Source organism: Panthera tigris, chromosome D1 (genome assembly GCF_018350195.1).
Source record: "Panthera tigris isolate Pti1 chromosome D1, P.tigris_Pti1_mat1.1, whole genome shotgun sequence".
Classification (NCBI taxonomy): domain Eukaryota; kingdom Metazoa; phylum Chordata; class Mammalia; order Carnivora; family Felidae; genus Panthera; species Panthera tigris.
The window spans coordinates 98,465,456-98,483,179 of NC_056669.1; the positions used below are offsets into that span (position 1 = coordinate 98,465,456).

General features: G+C 47.7%; 1 protein-coding gene across 16 annotated transcripts in view; it reads left to right on the forward strand.

Annotated features, from left to right (window-relative positions):
* Positions 1-77: 77 nt before the first annotated feature.
* The window catches only part of MADD (MAP kinase activating death domain), a 40,801-nt gene continuing 23,154 nt past the window's right edge, over positions 78-17,724 (forward strand). For 4 of the 16 annotated variants that reach the window (XR_006208550.1, XM_042959147.1, XM_042959138.1 and 1 more), the window contains exons 1-19: positions 627-882; positions 4,300-4,445; positions 5,069-5,665; positions 6,144-6,447; positions 6,846-6,977; positions 7,421-7,534; positions 8,520-8,600; positions 10,128-10,306; positions 10,598-10,833; positions 11,021-11,177; positions 11,895-11,998; positions 12,087-12,277; positions 12,661-12,914; positions 13,159-13,298; positions 14,105-14,206; positions 15,945-16,047; positions 16,416-16,602; positions 16,699-16,849; positions 17,151-17,357. Coding sequence is in view for 15 of the 16 variants with exons in the window: in XM_042959147.1 (XP_042815081.1) it covers positions 4,384-4,445; positions 5,069-5,665; positions 6,144-6,447; positions 6,846-6,977; positions 7,421-7,534; positions 8,520-8,600; positions 10,128-10,306; positions 10,598-10,833; positions 11,021-11,177; positions 11,895-11,998; positions 12,087-12,277; positions 12,661-12,914; positions 13,159-13,298; positions 14,105-14,206; positions 15,945-16,047; positions 16,416-16,602; positions 16,699-16,849; positions 17,151-17,357 (3,301 nt within the window). In the remaining variant the exon portion in view is untranslated. Of the gene's footprint in view, positions 527-626; positions 883-1,121; positions 1,198-1,525; positions 1,793-4,299; positions 4,446-5,068; positions 5,666-6,143; positions 6,448-6,845; positions 6,978-7,420; positions 7,535-8,519; positions 8,601-10,127; positions 10,307-10,597; positions 10,834-11,020; positions 11,178-11,894; positions 11,999-12,086; positions 12,278-12,660; positions 12,915-13,158; positions 13,299-14,104; positions 14,207-15,944; positions 16,048-16,415; positions 16,603-16,698; positions 16,850-17,150; positions 17,358-17,724 lie in introns of those variants that run through there. The other 12 variants (XM_042959141.1, XM_042959142.1, XM_042959143.1 and 9 more) reach the window with 8 other exon arrangements.

The following is a 17,724-nucleotide window of genomic DNA, read 5'->3' on the forward strand; positions in this document are numbered from 1 at the left end:
TAACACCCCAGTCATGCACCTGTCTTCGTGGGCACGCTCATAATGCCTCGGGTGTTCCGTTGGCACCTAAAAAAGAGGGTACAACAGCCCATCCTCTAGGGCCTCCGGCCTTGTGGGACAGGAAGAAAAGTGCCCTGACAGCAGGGTGTAGGCTGCCCTGCTGCAGGTTTGTCTTGTGGGAAGGGCTGGACTCCATTTCCCACCGGACACCGCGGCACCGTTCACGTCCCCTTCGCTCTGCGCGCTCCCTTGTAGGTGAGACAGCGGGCCGCGCCTTCCGGCCTCGGTCCCCCCCGCCGTCCCTGAGTTGGTAGGCTCCACCTCCAGGGCAGCGGCTTTGCAGCCCCGGCTGCTGGGCACTTCCAAGCCGCTTGCAGGGGGAGGAAGCGTGAGGTGTGGGGGACGCTCAGAAAGTCTCAAGAGCAGTTTCATCTTGAGAAGTCGCTCCCAGGTTAATCTACATTTCGTCGAAATGGACGCTATTACCTTGTCAAATTAAAATCTCGTTGTGCAACCTGAACAAAAGGTATTCCTTTGAGTCCTCCCCCTGGCACGCTTGGCGCTGGGCTGGCCCAGCGCTCCCCATCGCCTTCCCACTCCCACTCGGATAGGTGTGTGCGTAGCCGCCTTTCTCCCGAGGTTGGCTCCACCCTTCAGCGCTCGGCTTGGTGCAGCTCTGTCCCCCCCAGTGGTGCATGGTACAGCCCCCGACCCCCTCAACCTCTCCCTCCCTCTCGGGCTCGGAGTGGTACGCGCCCCCCCCCCCCTCCCCCCGGGCAGACACGGAACTGGCGCGCGCTGGAAGCGGCGCCGGCAAGCGACCGACGCTCAGCTGCCAGGGGCGGTCTGACTGGGCCTGGCCGGTTCCCCCAGGCTCGGGAGGTAGGAAGGTCCGGGCCACTCGGGGGCCCTGGAAGGATATTTGGGAAGGAACTCCTCGCGGGGGTGAACGGGCTCTGACAGGAAACAGGGGTTCTGGGGGAAGCGGCCTCTGAGGAGGCCCTAAGAGGCGTGTGTGTGGAGGTGGGGGGCGTGGGGTCTGGAGAGGAAGGGGAGTCCGTAGGGAAGGGGGCGGGGCTAGGAGTGAGAGCGCTCGGGGCCGCGGACCGGGTGCGGGCTGTCAGACCCAGCGCCGCTCGCGGCGGCTGGGTTCGATTCCTGCCGGCCGGGCAGGGGCGGGTGAGAACTGTCCAGCAGGTGAGGGGGCGGGCAGAGCTGTCCAGCCCGGGGGCCGAGCCGGGATAAGCACCTGGCGCGTGCGCGCGTGTGTATGTGTGTGTGCATCTTACATTTGATCACGATTTGGAGACCATGTTTGGTTCTTTGGGGAAAAAAAAATGGGGGGTGGGGTGGGGGAGGAAGTGTTTCAAAACTGCTTGTTGGAGGGTCGAGACACCATTTAATCTTTGCCGCAACTGCTTCCCTTCCTATCCTCGTGCATCTCTAAATTCCTCTTCCTGCCCGGCCTCCCCCCCCCTCCCCAACCCTGCCTATTGCCTGCCTTATTGCTCTCGTTCTCCCCCACGCTGACCGGTCTGTGCTGATGCGCTTGCAAGGTCACTGCCTGGGTAGGAGGGGAGAGAGCCTCCTGTTGTGCTCACGTCAGCAAAGATGTCATATCGCTCTCCGGTTCCTGTGGTTTTACTATGACATTCTGCCCCAAACGAGGGACGAATCCAAAGGGTTGGTTAACGTTACCATTTGTAGGCTGAAAAGACATAGAGAACGTAAAGATCTGTGGATTCCAAATCTGCATCTGGAGTGGATGGTGATGGAGGACTTCAGCAGATAGGTATGCGTTTAGGGCTTGATGCCTTTGGAATATAGGAGCTGGAAACCAGGGACTCCCCCTTAGTAAACATGGTTGAAGCAAGAGGCAGAGTCTGAGCCTGGGTTGGTATGAAGACAGGATGTGAGTTATAGGTGATGTTAGAGGCTTTACGGAGAGGAGGGAGAATGGAGAGAAAAGCCTTGGTTATCCCTGCAATCTGAATAACGGGAGGTAGTGGCTATTGATGAGACATGAAGTGTGGCTAAGCATCTATCCTATCACTAGTACTAGAATAGTCACAAGATCTTGGGGTCCTCGTGGCTCTGGAGGGACATGAACGTTGTAGAGCATGATAATGATTTGAGTTTTATCACATGCTTCTCAAGTGGGAGGGCTGGGATCTCATCAAGGCTAGAGGCCTGATGCCCTAATATGTCAGTAGAAGATACTTCAGGTGTGATATTTGAGATTTTGGCAGGAAAGGGCTCTTGATTTTCAGTGTAAAATAGATTTCAAGGCTTAGCCTTGAGCTCTGGCTCTGTAAATTCTGTTTTGAGATACATTGGCTCTCATCCTAAGTATTTTGCACATACTTATAGAACAAATTATGCTTTTACCTATGCCCCTTTTCATTTCTCTATTTCCCTCCCCTTCTTACTCTGCTTGGGAGGAGTTGAAATCAACTTTATAGTAGTGCCCCACCTACTGCGGTTTGCTCATGACTCCATGGCACTGGAGAGAACCAAAGGACTTTTTGGGTGTTAGTGATACCTAGAAGTGAGCATATGGCATGTTTTAGAAACTTGGTTTTGGTTGTGTAGAAAGAAGAAATCTCTCAAAATCCAGAAGTAGGACAAAGTGCAAACTAAAGATAGGTAGGGAAGAAGATAACCTAATAATTAGCGGGTGCTGTCAGTGGAAGAAGTGTCTCTAGGTTCAAAGAGAATGAATTGTTATGGGCCCTGGCTGACTCTGGAGTAGCAGCTGCTAGCACTGTGCGGTCACCAAGCAGGGGAGGGGCTGCGGCTATGCTATAAATAGTTCTGGGAGCCAGAGTCGCCATGGAGACAAACCCGAATCCTATTACCTGCAGGTCCTCTATTGGGAGCAACAGAAGGGAGGGAGCAGAATTTTGAGGATTTGAGAGGTATTGCAGAGCGGTCTATTTATTATTAAGTAGGGAAGAAAAAAGATAGAGCTTCTCATTATCTAAATCAAATAGAATCTTAAGCATACAGGGAGTGTGCATGTCTATGTATGGAAGTGCACACAGCAGCAGAGAAGAGAGTGGTGTGTGTGTAGTGTAATGGGAATGTCTGTGTGTACAGTAAAGAAGGTCCTAGTGTGGCCATGTGTGGAGCACAGAGGTACATTTCTGTATGCACCGAGGGTAGCTTGTAGTGGAGTGAACCATTTTATTTAGGGAAGTGTATGGACACCCAACAGGATATAGATTATAATTAAGACCACGTAAGCTTTTCCTAATTTTGGTCTATGGTTTAGAAATTACTGAGCACCTCTTCCTGTCCTTGCAGAAATCCTATTATTTCTGCATCTAATTCTTAATTTCTATTAGAGATAGAAGGACAAAGTCTCATCTGTGTGTGTTGTATCACTGATTCCAATCTTGGGACTAGAGTAGAGGAAAAAAAAAAAAAAAAAAAAAGACTATGATTCAGCACCAAGGGCAGAGCTAGTAGCGATAGCCAGTGAGCCCCTTTCTTGCTTGAAGAGGGAAGAAAAATGGTTTAGATGGAGCAGTTGGAGCATGGATATTCCTCATGTGAGATTGCACAGGGTACAGTAGCCCACTGTTGTTGTCTCAGTGCATTAAGTGTACAATTTATATGGTAGTTTCCCATGAAGCTGAATGCAGCATGTTTGGTTCAGGAAATAATTAGGTTTTCATATAGAGCTAGGAGTATAGATTAGTACTGATTAGAGTCTGGTTTGATACTGATTCAGCCTGGAGCTGTCCTAGAAGTGACTTAGTTTTTATTATCATAATGACAGTCCCGTTTAGACTAACGGGCTCTATTTTTCAGAAACAGAGCACCAGGAGTGAGGCTGGAAATGGGCTGGTTTGTGGGGATGGGGAAGTGAGCCATTGTTTATCCTACTTTTAAAAAATTTATTTAATTTGAAAGAGAGCGCACGTGCGTGTAAGCATGAGCAGGGGAGGGGCAGAGAGAGAGAGGGGGAGAGAGAGAGAGAGAGAGAGAGAGAGAGAGAGAGAGAGAGTTCCAAGCAGGCTCCACATGACCTAAGCAGAAATCCAGAGTTGGACGCTTAACTGACCGAGCCACCCAGGCATCCCTCTCCTACTTCTTGACATTTGGCCCTGTGAGTTCAAAAGCTTAGACCAAGCTCTAGGCTAGGAAAAGTGTCATGTTTCCCCATCTTTACTACTGAAATGGAAGGTCTTCTGACCTATGACCCTGCTGGAATGAAGCTGAGAGAGATGAGTCCCTTACACCCAGCAGTGGATCTTATCAGTACTTTTTTTCCTATTGGACTTGAATTTTCAGATAATATCAGAAATCCTCCTGGGAACATTGACTCCTTGTGCGGTGCCTTGAAGTTTCTCTGAGATGAACTGATGAATTGGAATCATGGTGCAAAAGAAGAAGTTCTGTCCTCGGTTACTTGACTATCTAGTGATCGTAGGGGCCAGGTAACCAAGAAGAGACTGGTTTTTGTCTTGTCTTTTGGGATAACCACAACATCTGTAATTATTCCCTTTCCCCATGCCCACATTGTTTTGGATATCTCATTCTTTCTCTATTATTTTACCCTCATAGGAACATTGATGCCATTAGTGAAAATAGCAGTCAGGTGGATTGAGAGCATTGGCCCAAAGGAACAGAGACAGAACAGAATTGCTCTTATCTAGCATCTTTGTGTTCTTGGGCAAATATACCCTGTATACTTCAGTTTCCTTATTTTGTAAAAAAAAAAAAAAAAAAAAGTACCCTGTGCTCTTTCTCAACCTACATATGCTCTTTTGGTAATTCATTAGCTAATACACCTTTTAAAAGTGCTAATCATCTTAATGTATTAGTGATAATTCTATTGCTGCGATTTTCCTTGCATTTCAGGATGGGTATCTTCATGACAGTGCAGACCTCATTTAGCCCCCCAGCTAAATGTGGCAAGCAGCACCCAAGTTTTCCAAGGTCGTGCAGTTAGGTTACTTTATCCAAAATAGCATTTTGAGCTTTATTTCTGGACTGTGGTTAAAATTTGAAACAACATCCTATCCCTCCAGGCTGCTGAATTTGTCTTTATATTCTTCAGGCACCCGAGCAGTGATAGTGTGGCCCAGACTCCCGAATTGCTACGGCGATACCCGCTGGAGGACCACGCTGAGTTTCCCCTGCCCCCAGACGTTGTGTTTTTCTGCCAACCAGAGGGCTGTCTGAGTGTGAGGCAGCGACGCATGAGCCTGCGGGATGACACTTCTTTCGTCTTCACCCTCACTGACAAGGACACTGGAGTCACGCGTTACGGCATCTGTGTTAACTTCTACCGCTCCTTCCAGAAGCGAATGCCTAAGGAGAAGGGGGAAGGTGGGGGAGGGTCCCGTGGGAAGGAAGGACCCCGTGCCACTTGTGCCTCAGAAGAAGTTGGTACTGAGAGCTCGGAGAGTGGCTTGTCCCTGCAGCCTCCCAATGCTGACTCTGCCCCTGAGGTGAATCAGTCTCCTCGGGGCAAACCCCGGGCCAAGGCAGGAAGCCGTTCCCGCAACAGTACTCTGACATCCTTGTGTGTGCTCAGCCACTACCCCTTCTTCTCCACCTTCCGAGAATGTCTGTACACCCTCAAACGTCTGGTGGACTGCTGCAGTGAGCGGCTGCTGGGCAAGAAACTAGGCATCCCTCGAGGCATACAAAGGTACACTTTGCCACTGATGGTCAGAAGAGAGGGAAGCAGTTAGAGATGAGGTATAATTGGTGTGTGAGGGGCAGGAAGTTGCCTCTAAAGCCTGAGGTCCTTCAGACAGCTAGAATGAAGCGTTGTCTTATATCCTTTTATATAAACTTTTGTTTAAAAAAAAAAAAGCCTGAGGTCTTTCATACCTATTTAAGCATTTTTGTGTTAGTCCTTTCTAAGCGAAAGACAGCTGCAGAGTTAAACTTCCTGCCATAATAATGTTTGGAGTTCGACATTTCATGGCAGGCAGGACAGTAAGTCCTGCTGTGTATACATTTTTATACTTGTTTCACCCTTGTATATTCTCTCTGGTCCTAGCTGAGCCCAAAGGGTGGGCTTTTCCAGTTGTCAGCATTTTACTCTCTATGGTTGCATTGGGTCGCTTTGGGGTATCAGCTCCTGGTGCTTACGCATCTGTTTCCTGCTGTCTGTTCCTCAGGGACACTATGTGGCGCATCTTTACTGGATCATTGCTAGTGGAGGAGAAGTCAAGTGCCCTTCTGCATGACCTTCGAGAGATTGAGGCCTGGATCTATCGATTGCTGCGCTCCCCGGTGCCTGTTTCTGGGCAGAAGCGAGTAGACATTGAAGTCCTACCCCAGGAGCTCCAACAAGCTCTGACCTTTGCTCTTCCAGACCCTTCTCGATTCACCCTAGTGGATTTCCCACTGCACCTTCCCTTGGAACTTCTGGGTGTGGATGCCTGTCTTCAGGTGCTAACCTGCATCCTGTTAGAGCACAAGGTGAGAGAGCCAGCTTTTTAGATCTTTAAGGACAGGGACTACATCTTTTTCATCTTTTTGTCTCTAGGAGGTAACATGGTGCCAGGTATACGGCAGTACTCAGTAGATGTGGGTTGAATTAAGTGGGATGTGTTCAGAGGGTTTGCCACTCAGGTGAATTATCCTTAGCTAGACTGAACTAATTCTCTGGAAGTATCAGTAGTTCTAGTCTAATGAGTGGTCCTGGCACTGGGCGAACAAGAGCCAGAAAAGTAAGGCATGAGGCAGGGATAATTGTGGAAGCCATGCTCATGGAGCCCTACACATGGTGAAATGGAAATTAAATTGTAGCACTGGAAACTTTCCCCATAAACCTTATTTAGGCAGTTGAATGATCCTTATGGTATGGCTTGTGGCAGGTGGTGCTACAGTCCCGAGACTACAATGCCCTTTCCATGTCTGTGATGGCGTTTGTGGCGATGATCTACCCATTGGAGTATATGTTTCCTGTAATCCCACTGTTGCCCACCTGCATGGCATCGGCAGAACAGGTGAGTTTCAGGTGTTTTCTGGCTTTGTCACCTCTGTCTTCCAACTCTGGCCAGCTCTGAGGGAGAACGCCCGATGCCAAGAAGTTGTAAATCAGTACTGGTCTTCAATCCTTTACTCTAACTTCTTTGTCTGCAAAACATGACCTAACTTTGAACTGATTTGATGGCAAAACTTGTGTTATTTGTGGTTTTTATTTATCAAAGTAAATGTTAATCATTATAGGTTACTGGCCATGCTCCTGTAGGTGTTACATAATATACAGAATATATACTGTCGCCTTTCTAAAATCTGAAAAATTATGAATACTAAAACACACCTAGCCTCAAGAGTTTTGGAAAAGAGATTATGGACCTGCATTTCCTCATCAAGAAAAATCCTCATGTGATAAGTGATCGAAATATGTTTAGTTTTTGTTTCTTACCCTCTTATTTTTTTTCTACAGCTACTGTTGGCTCCAACTCCGTACATCATTGGGGTCCCTGCCAGCTTCTTCCTCTACAAACTGGACTTCAAAATGCCTGATGATGTATGGCTGGTGGATCTGGACAGCAACAGGGTGAGGTTCTTGGCTGAGATATTATAGAGTCCAGAATAGGATTGTGTTCTGTTTTTCTAGGTTATTCCCAAGAAGGTCCTCAGTTGGTGGGTGATTTTTCTTGTGTGACTCATTGATACCATTTTTTTTTAATGCTTAGCTTTTACTTTATTGGCTAATAGGCCCTTGGTTAAGACCCAGAGTACAAGATTTAGTTTTGCCAGAATGAAGTGCTCCCCTGCATCTAGAAGCAGTAGGCAGTTGTGGTTGTGGGACCACTGCCTATGGTGTAAGTCATCTCATGGTTTTCCTGGGTATGGTTTCTAGTAAGACAGTGCCTTTCAGGCTTAAAATGTACAGTAATATTCTGTGGTGTGAATATACTCAAATTTCAGCAGGAAGCCCTTATATCTGTTTATAGTAAAAGTTTAGAAAATACAAATAAGTGTAAAGAAATAAATAAAAACCAGGGGCATCTGAGTGGCTGTCGGGTAAGGGTCCAACTCTTGATTTTGGCTCAGGTGATGATCTCACGGTTCATGGGTTTGAGCCCTGCTTTGGGCTTCATGCTAACATTGTGGAGTCTGCTTGGAATATTCTCTCTCTCTCTCTCTCTCTCTCTCTCTCTCTCTCCCTCTCCCTCTCCCTCTCCCCCCTCCCCCCTCCCCCTCCCCACTCTCTCTCTCTGACTCTTCCCCTCCCACACGTGCACACTCGCTCTCTCAAAATAAACTTTGAAAAAAAAAAAGAAAAACCATAGTCCTATTGTCTGGACGTAGTTTCCCGTAACATTGAGGTATATTTCTTTTCAGGTGTGTATATATATCACAGCCATGTATATGTGTGCCCCTAATACACGTGTATATGTAATATATTTGTATGTATAATATACATGTTCACATATATGTGAAAATACCGTGTATACAACTTCCACTTACCCTTACGTAAGAGTAACTCCTGAGCGATTAATTCTAAGGTCGTGCCTTTTGTCTTTTTTCTGGTGTAGGTGATTGCCCCCACCAATGCAGAAGTGCTACCAATCCTGCCAGAACCGGAATCACTGGAGCTGAAAAAGCATCTGAAGCAGGTGAGTGAAGAATGAAGAGGAGAAGGAGCGGTAGCTACTCCAGGGTGGCTGCAGAGGCTGTAGCTGTTGTGAGAGCCCGTTTCCCTTCGGACCTCAGGTGGAATAGGTTTTCTTAGCCTCGGGTGGGCTTAAGAAGAGGTGTATCACATTTCTGGGTGGCAGGATGACTCTCAAAAAGGCTATTAGATATCTTCTAATTCATTGTATGCCTCCCACCCTCTAATACTTAGAATACTATATATATATAAAAAAAAACAACCTTCATTTTCTGTTTCTTGTCACGTGTACCATTCTTTGTGGCTTAGAGTGTTCTCTCAGTCCTGTAAGGAAAGAACTAGTTGTTTGGATAGTCTGGCTCCTTTTATATTTTCCTCCTGAATTGACCTCTAGGTCCCTGAAGAATGCTTTCTTCAAAAATTCCTCTCTTTGAATAATCTCCTAAATACATTTTTTCATTGCTTTTCTTCCTCTCCTGCATGCTGAACACAGTACCTGAAGGTAAAATATGACAAGGCCCCATCCCTTTGCCCTGTTGTATGTGTTATGTAGGACCACCAGTAGATAGCTCCGTATTTATTTTTAGGAATCCCTTTGCCCTGTTGTATGTGTTATGTAGAACCACCAGTAGATAGCTCCGTATTTATTTTTAGGAATCCTTGTTGTCATCTTCAGGGTCTTCAGGAATCTCTGTGTTGTCTTAGTTGCTAAGCAGTACCTCTGCTTGGTGTAAATAGGTCATTTTATAGCATCCCTCTCATCATCCTTGCTGATGTAATATGGTGTCTTGTTACTGCAGAGTCTGTGAGGATTGCAAGTTGAGAAAGTTCTCTGTCTTCCTTTGCAGTGTTTTCATTCTTGATGGTTACTTTAGTATGACTAATGAGATGGAGAGGTTGATATATAGAATGGTGCTTTAAATGTTGGTAGGAGTTAAGATCCTTGGGCTCCTTAATCCTGTGTCCTTCCCCCCTGCTACTTGAAGTGTGGTCCATGGACCAGCAGTGTTACTTTTGCCTGCGGTTGTTAAAAGTGCAGAATCACCCCAGATATATTGAACCAGAAAAATCTGCATTTTTAACAACATTCCCGATGACTCCAATATTTAAGGAAGCCCTGCTGGTCTAGACCAGTGGTTTTCAAACTGCCCCATGGAGCCTCATAGGGGCTGATTTAGGCTGGTAACACTGAGCACGTGAGGTTCTGGGTTCCTTATGTCCTTCAGAGAAGCTTTACTTTTATGTGTCTCAGTTGTTTATATTTTCATACAGATTTCAACATGTTGTTGAAAAAGAACATTTCATGGCTAAAATAAATTTGAAAATTATTGCCCTGGACTTCAGATTTGATCAGGTTGCCTTGAACCAACCTGGCTTAAACTGCAAGGCTACATAACTCAGATCATCTTCTAAAGGTTAAAGTACGGTATTTGGATTCTGATTTCAAAGATTAAGGCTCTTTCCTAGGAGATGAGATTGGCCAGCTGCCCAGGAATCTGCCTTCTATAGGGGATTTCTTGTTGTTCCACAGGCCCTTGCCAGCATGAGTCTCAACACCCAGCCCATCCTCAATCTGGAGAAATTCCATGAAGGCCAAGAGATCCCCCTTCTCTTGGGAAGGCCCTCTAACGACTTGCAGTCCACACCTTCCACTGAATTCAACCCACTCATTTATGGCAATGATGTAGATTCTGTGGATGTTGCAACCAGGTACGACCAAGTCGACTAGATCATCACAGGTGCTTAGATTGGGTTCTGCTCTCTCATTAGGTATATTTGTCACCTTAGTAAAAGCAAAGAAGAATTAATTCATCGTACTCTCAGGCGTTTTAGGCCTTGAGTGAAGAAAGAAATTGATGATTCTTTAAGATCCCTTCCCCTTTGATGTTGGAAGCCTGTGAAATGATGACTTGGGGAGGTGGTCTGACACCTTGGATCATAGGAATCCTTCTAGCGCAGGGTATGGGACTTGAATTATCTCACCATCCCCTTCTTCCCCAGAGTGGCCATGGTCCGCTTCTTCAACTCCCCCAACGTGCTGCAGGGTTTTCAGATGCACACGCGTACCCTGCGCCTCTTCCCTCGGCCTGTGGTAGCTTTTCAAGCTGGCTCCTTTCTAGCCTCACGTCCCCGACAGACTCCTTTTGCTGAGAAGCTGGCCAGGACTCAGGCTGTGGAGTACTTTGGCGAATGGGTCCTTAACCCCACCAACTATGCCTTCCAGCGAATTCACAACAGTGAGTCCACCTGCCCCTGCCTCTTTGTCCTCCTGATGGCTCTTCCCTTTGCTTTTCCCTTTTCTCATCTTTGATCTGCCCCTTCCATTCCTATTTTGCTTTAGACATTTCCCTACCTTTCTTCTATGTTTTGCTTGTTTTTTTTCCTCCTTGTTGCTAACTCTATTCTTTTTTTCTCTGTGGGTAGATATGTTTGATCCAGCCCTGATTGGTGACAAGCCAAAGTGGTATGCTCATCAGCTGCAGCCTATCCATTATCGAGTCTATGATAGCAATTCCCAGCTGGCAGAGGCACTGAGTGTGCCACCAGAGCGTGACTCTGACTCGGACCCTACTGATGACAGGTGAGCAGCAGCAAAACCGCTTTTTAAGGCCGAGAGGCTCTCGCTAGTCCTTATTGAGCACTATGGCAGAACCTCATAGGACTTAAACATTAGTGTTTGAAGCCTTGATGATATTTTGGTTGATTGTTTTGTGTTAGCTTCTTTATTTTATCTTGTTCCCTGACCTTAAGAGTTTTCCTCTTTTTTTTTTTTAAGTTTTTAATTTTAATTCCAATATAGTTAGCATACAGTGTTATGTTAGTTTCAGGTGTACAATACGGTGATCTAGCAATTCTCACATTAGCCAGTGCTCATCATGATAAGTGTAGTCTTTAATCCCATCACTTATTTCATTCGTCCCCCCATCCACCTCCCCTCCAGTAGCCAAATGTGCTCTATATTGTTAAGAGTCTCTTTCTTGGTTTGTCTCTCTCTTTTTTCTTTTGTTCGATTACTTTGTTTCTTAAATTCCACATATAAGTGAAATCATATGGTATTTGTCTTTCTCTGACTTTGCTTAGCAAAATACACTCTAGCTCCATCCATGTTGTTGCAAATGGCAAGATTTCATTCTTTTTTATGGCTGAATAACAGTCCAGTGTGTGTGTGTGTGTGTGTGTGTGTGTGTGTATGAGAATGCTCGCCTTTTTATTTTTCCTAATGCTGGTTGCTGGTACTTTTCCTGCCCCTTCATTCTGTTTTATTTTTATTTTTATTTTTGTGCTCTTCACTCTGCAGTGGCAGTGATAGCATGGATTATGATGACTCAAGCTCTTCTTACTCCTCCCTTGGTGACTTTGTCAGTGAAATGATGAAATGTGACATCAATGGTGATACCCCTAGTAAGTGTACTTGAGATGGGCCAGCTCTGGGAGGGGTTGGAGGCTCTGGGATGGTGTGGTCTGTACCTGCCACCTTGGGTTTTGGCAGATGTGGATCCATTGACGCATGCAGCCCTGGGGGATGCCAGTGAGGTGGAGATTGCTGAGCTGCAGAACCAGAAGGAATCAGAGGAACCTGGCCCAGACAGCGAGAACCCTCAGGAAAACCCCCCGCTGCGCTCCAGCTCCAGCACCACCGCCAGCAGTAGCCCCAGCACCGTCGTCCATGGAGCTAATTCTGTACGTGAGGACTTGGAAGGGCGGATAAGTGAGAACTGTTACTTATGTGGGTCATACCTCCATTAGGAAGGCGAGGCTGAAGCTGTTAATTTGCCTCTTCATAGTCTTCCTGTCTTCCTCTCTATACATCCCATAGCTTAGAGCCTAAGAGACGTAGTTTTGACTCCAGAAGGAACTCGTCGGGCTTTGTTCAGGGCTTAGCTAAGGTCCCCTTTGCATGGTTTGTGGGGACAGAGAGCAGGAGTGTCATAGAGATCTTTTCTCACACATTCCCTTAGGATAGGAGATGGGAATCTAATAGACCTGGCTTGGCCTTGCCAAACTGAGGTAGGTAGGTATCACTGGGCACCAGGTGACCAGTTTTTATTTAATATGGCCTTTAGGAACCTGCTGACTCAACGGAGGTGGACGATAAGGCAGCAGTAGGCGTTTCCAAGCCCCTCCCTACCACGCCTCCCAGCATTGGCAAATCGACCGCGGACAGGCGTCAGACAGAAATTGGAGAGGGGTCAGTGCGCCGGCGAACCTATGACAATCCATACTTCGAGCCCCAATATGGCTTTCCCCCTGAGGAAGATGATGATGAGCAGGGGGAAAGTTACACTCCCCGATTCAGCCAACATGTCAATGGCAATCGGTGAGAGCCTGGGGATTCCTTCTAGGTGGGTGACTGAAGGACCTCACCACAGAGGACCCCGGGTGAGGGTTAATCAGAAAGAGAAGTCTGAATGCTCTTGTGACCCGCCATCCCATGGTGGTGCCTTGATCTAGGCATATAGAAATTGTGGGAAGGGAGCAGTGACTGCAGTGTAGCATAGGGCCCACACTTCCAAGAGTAGGTACCCCTGCCTGGGGCTCATAGGTGCCACTGTGCATTCAAGGGCTCAAAAGCTGCTGCGGCCCAACAGCTTGAAACTGGCAAGTGACTCAGACGCAGAATCAGACTCTCGAGCGAGCTCTCCCACCTCCACCGTCTCCAACAACAGCACCGAGGGCTTCGGGGGCATCATGTCTTTTGCCAGTAAGTGCCTTCTGCTCTCATGCCTCTGTCCCGTTTTCTATGCAGTGGGGCCTGACTATGGTGGATGCTGCTTAGAACTTCAGAGGTAGAACTGGCTTGGCATTGTCAAGCCCCAGTTCAGGTTGTTGCGGTGATAGTGAATAAGGTATTTCCAAGGGAAGTCAATAAAGGACAGAGACATAGAGTAGTCACTATCTTTATACCCAGATATTTCAGTCTGTTTCGGGTAAGACAGCTGGTCAACTGAAAGATAATCATTATATTAAAAATCATACACTTGTACATATATCTTGTGGAAATATTCTGGTCATATTTGATTTGGGTACATATCTAATACCTTTTTTGCCTGATGAAGGACTTTTTCATGAACATGCTTTGGAATCTATATGAGGTGACTTTTGTGCCTAGAGAATATTTCCAGAAATGAGGGGTGGTGTCAGTTAAAGGTTGAGGACAGCCCAGGGGCCAGAGAAAGCCAACATTGGGTATAATTATGATTGTGAGTTTTTCTCAGAAGCCAGACAGGGACAGCACCAACTTTTGACCAAAAGTGCATTAACTGTCTGGCTTTCATGCTGAGTTAGCAGTTGATGGGACACTTGTCCGTCCCCATGGGAGGTAGTCAGAGAAAGTTCTTACTGGGTTTTGAGCTCTCCTGACAGTGGCCCCCATGTTTGCCCTGAATTAGACTTGGTCCTCTCTAAGGTAGATCAGAGGTACTGGGATTATGTTTGAAAAGGAGGAAGATGGAGATGATGATACACTTATGCTCCTAACTCCTCGCTCTCACACCCTCCCCTTGATAGGCAGCCTATATCGGAACCACAGTACAAGCTTCAGCCTTTCAAACCTCACGCTGCCCACCAAAGGTGCCCGAGAGAAGACCACACCCTTCCCCAGTCTGAAAGGTAACTACAGCCCTCCTTCTGCCATACCAGGATTCTCCAGAAGATATTTCAGGCCTATGGGTGCTTGTCAGGAGCCCTGCGTATGATGAATCATTTGATCTGGCTGTTGCCCCTCATACCGCTTCTCATGGCTTTCATTGCACATTATGGGCTCTACTCGTTTTCAGATGGAAAGTGTCTTTGTAGCTGAAGAGACGGCCCTGTCGTATCATTTAGGATAACAGCAACTGAGATCACCGCTGCTTCTTAGGGGGAGCTTTGTCAGGTGTACATAATTAACACAGGGATCGTCAGCTGCTGCCAGTGATCTGCCAGTGATCTGCCAGGTTCCTGCTGCATGAATGTAGGACAAGCTTCATCCCGATTAGCTGGCCCACTGAGGGATGCTCATAGAGAGCCTGGCAGTGTTACAGCGTCAGGAAGCCTCTTTGGCTTCCTGTCAACGTAGGGCCTGTGGGTGGGCCAGGTAGTATCGGTTGGCTTCTCCGGGCATTTAAGACCTTATTTGATTTTCATTTGTGATCGCTGAGAGTTTGAAGAGCTCTTCTGCATTTACTCTGACTTTTGTTTGTTTTCTCTAGATATTGTACTGAACTATTTAATTACACTAGAAAGCATAGTGAGAAGCAGCTCCATATATTTTTCACCTGACTTCTCTTCCCAGTGATTAAAAATCCCAGGAATCTAAGGAGTGTTCTTTGGTGGGGCTGGGAACATAGGATAGATGGGCAGAGGGACAGAATAGCTAGTGGCGTAGGGGATTAACTAGCACTGTGGCGTCAATCTGCACCTGACTCTGTAGGTTAGGGGTAGAAAAGTGTTAGCGTCACCGGCTTTCATTTGATACAGTTGGGGAGGGGAGCAATTGAAGCGCTTTCATTGCATGCTGATGCTTCATTTGTGCACTTCCCACTCCCATCCACCTCCCATCCTCACACCCCAACCCCACGTCCCATGACAGCATCTGCAAGATGGGTCTCCTCTCTCTGCATACCAGCAAGCCCTGTGGACCCTGTGCTAGATGTTTCATGAAAACCAGCGGTCCTTCTTTCATGCATGTGCCTGTTTAGTACCCGAAGGTCCCTTGTGTCATGTACCCTGCCCCTGGCTCTGAGAGGCCATAGTCTTAAGAATGGTCTTTCCTAGAGCCTTGGTTGATTCCTGATCTCTTGGCTTCCAGCTCTGAGGTGCCTGAGAACTAAGGTTATGTGCACTAAGCTTTGGGAGAATCCTCAGACTATCTGACTTACAGCTCCATCGAGGGATATAGGGGTTGTGGTATCATGGTGCACCTACTAATTGTGTATTTTGTGTCCCAGTATTTGGGCTAAATACTCTAATGGAGATTGTTACTGAAGCCGGCCCCGGGAGTGGTGAAGGTGGGTCTTGCCCGTGAGCTGTGCATGATCTTTTTTTCCTAGCATCTTCTGTGCCTGCCTGAGGGCCATCCTCCTCATGGAGCAAGTGGTACCACATGGGTGACCTGCCTTGCCCTGTCCCCCGTGACGCCCGTGCTTGCCCGTGGGGCATGCTGCTGGTGCATGTGGAGTGGCCTGAGTCTCCATCCCCACTTCCTCCACATTGCCATGGCTGGTTTCTACCTATGTGTGATGCCCTGGGGTCACCCTCACCCGGCCCTTCTGGGGAACGGGTGTGGAACGTGGCTTCCCAGGGCTGTGCTGACAAGGCTGCTGGACTACAGTAGTGATGTCTCTCATTCCTACCTTCCTGGCTATAGGAAACAGGAGGGCCTTAGTGGACCAGAAGTCATCTGTTATTAAACACAGCCCAACAGTGAAAAGAGAGCCTCCATCACCTCAGGGTCGATCCAGCAATTCTAGGTAATCCATGGCTGAGCTATTACAAAAGATCTCTGATAGAGGTAGCGATTCCTGTACCACACTGTAGGGAGGCTCAGGAGTGGGAGAGAACCTGTCAGTTGGGTGGATGAAATCAATTCTCGGGAGCCCTGCGCATTCTGACTTCCCATGCAACAGTAGTAGCTCACCCTGGTGAGAAGAATGAAACAGCAGTGGTGGGTATGTGGGCACACCAGGCGATCCGGAGTGGTGGGGGGTGCAGGGGACTTGCACCCCTGGAGACTTGGCTTTGCGTTTTGCCCCTGGAGGCAAACATCTAGTCTGGTGAAAGAGGCGGGGTGCTCTGCAAAGAAGCCGATGACCACAGAAGCTGTGTGTGGACCCCGTAGTGAGAACCAGCAGTTCCTGAAGGAGGTGGTGCACAGTGTGCTGGACGGCCAGGGCGTTGGCTGGCTCAACATGAAAAAGGTGCGCCGGCTGCTGGAGAGTGAGCAGCTGCGCGTCTTTGTCCTGAGCAAGCTGAACCGCACAGTGCAGTCGGAGGACGACGCCCGGCAAGACGTCATCCCTGATGTGGTCAGTGTCTGGGGTGAGGAGCTGGAATCAACTGCCGGAGGGACCTGGACCCCGAAGGCAATTTTGCCCACTCCAGCCCCTGGGTTATTGTTGCAGGAGGTCAGTCGAAAGGTGTACAAGGGGATGCTAGACCTGCTCAAGTGCACGGTGCTCAGCCTGGAGCAGTCCTATGCCCACGCGGGCCTGGGAGGCATGGCCAGCACCTTTGGGCTTCTGGAGATTGCCCAGACCCACTACTACAGTAAAGGTAGGGATCGCACCAGCTGGGCGGGCGCTGTCCACAACTCTTCCACTCATCTCCAAAGAAGGCTTGTTCCTTCACAGGTTTCCCGGTGCCAGGCTGTTTCCCCTCAGGCTTCGGGGTTTCCTTTTTTAATGCATGTTTATACGTACCGGGTGTTTTTCTGTCATGAAAAATAAGATGTCTGTTTTTCTTTCCTTGCACTTTTTCCATTCTGCATCCTCCTTGCTTCTCCCACCTCGTTCCCGCAGCTTGATTCCCACTCATTGTCTCTCTTGACCTCTTCCTGTATTCCCTCTTTTCCTAGAACCAGACAAGCGGAAGAGAAGTCCAACAGAGAGCGTAAATACACCAGTTGGCAAGGATCCTGGCCTGGCTGGGCGGGGGGACCCAAAGGCTATGGCACAGCTGAGAGTTCCCCAGCTAGGACCTCGGGCACCAAGTGCTGCAGGAAAGGGTCCTAAAGAGCTAGACACCAGAAGTTTAAAGGAAGAGAATTTTGTAGCGTCTATTGGTATGTATCACCGTGTTTGGTGTGGTGGAGGGTTCGGACTTCTAAAATACCTCTCCCTCCTTTCAATTCATTCAGAATCCTGCCTTTCTTTTCCCCATGCTTTGCTTTCTAGAGAGGGAGATAGATCTGCATCCATTTCTAATGGAATTTCTTTGTACTTCTTTATCGCTTATGCTTCCTTTACAGGCACCCCCACCTACATCTTAGAGGAAGAATGGAAGTTTTGCTTCGAGGGGCCAGTGAGGCTTAGTGCAGGGAGTCTGAGCTATATTCCTTGTCCCACTTTTTATTTACATCTGGATTTCTTCAGATGTGAGGTCCAGGAAGCTATAAGAAAGTTTATAGATGCGTCTTTGGCCTATAAAAT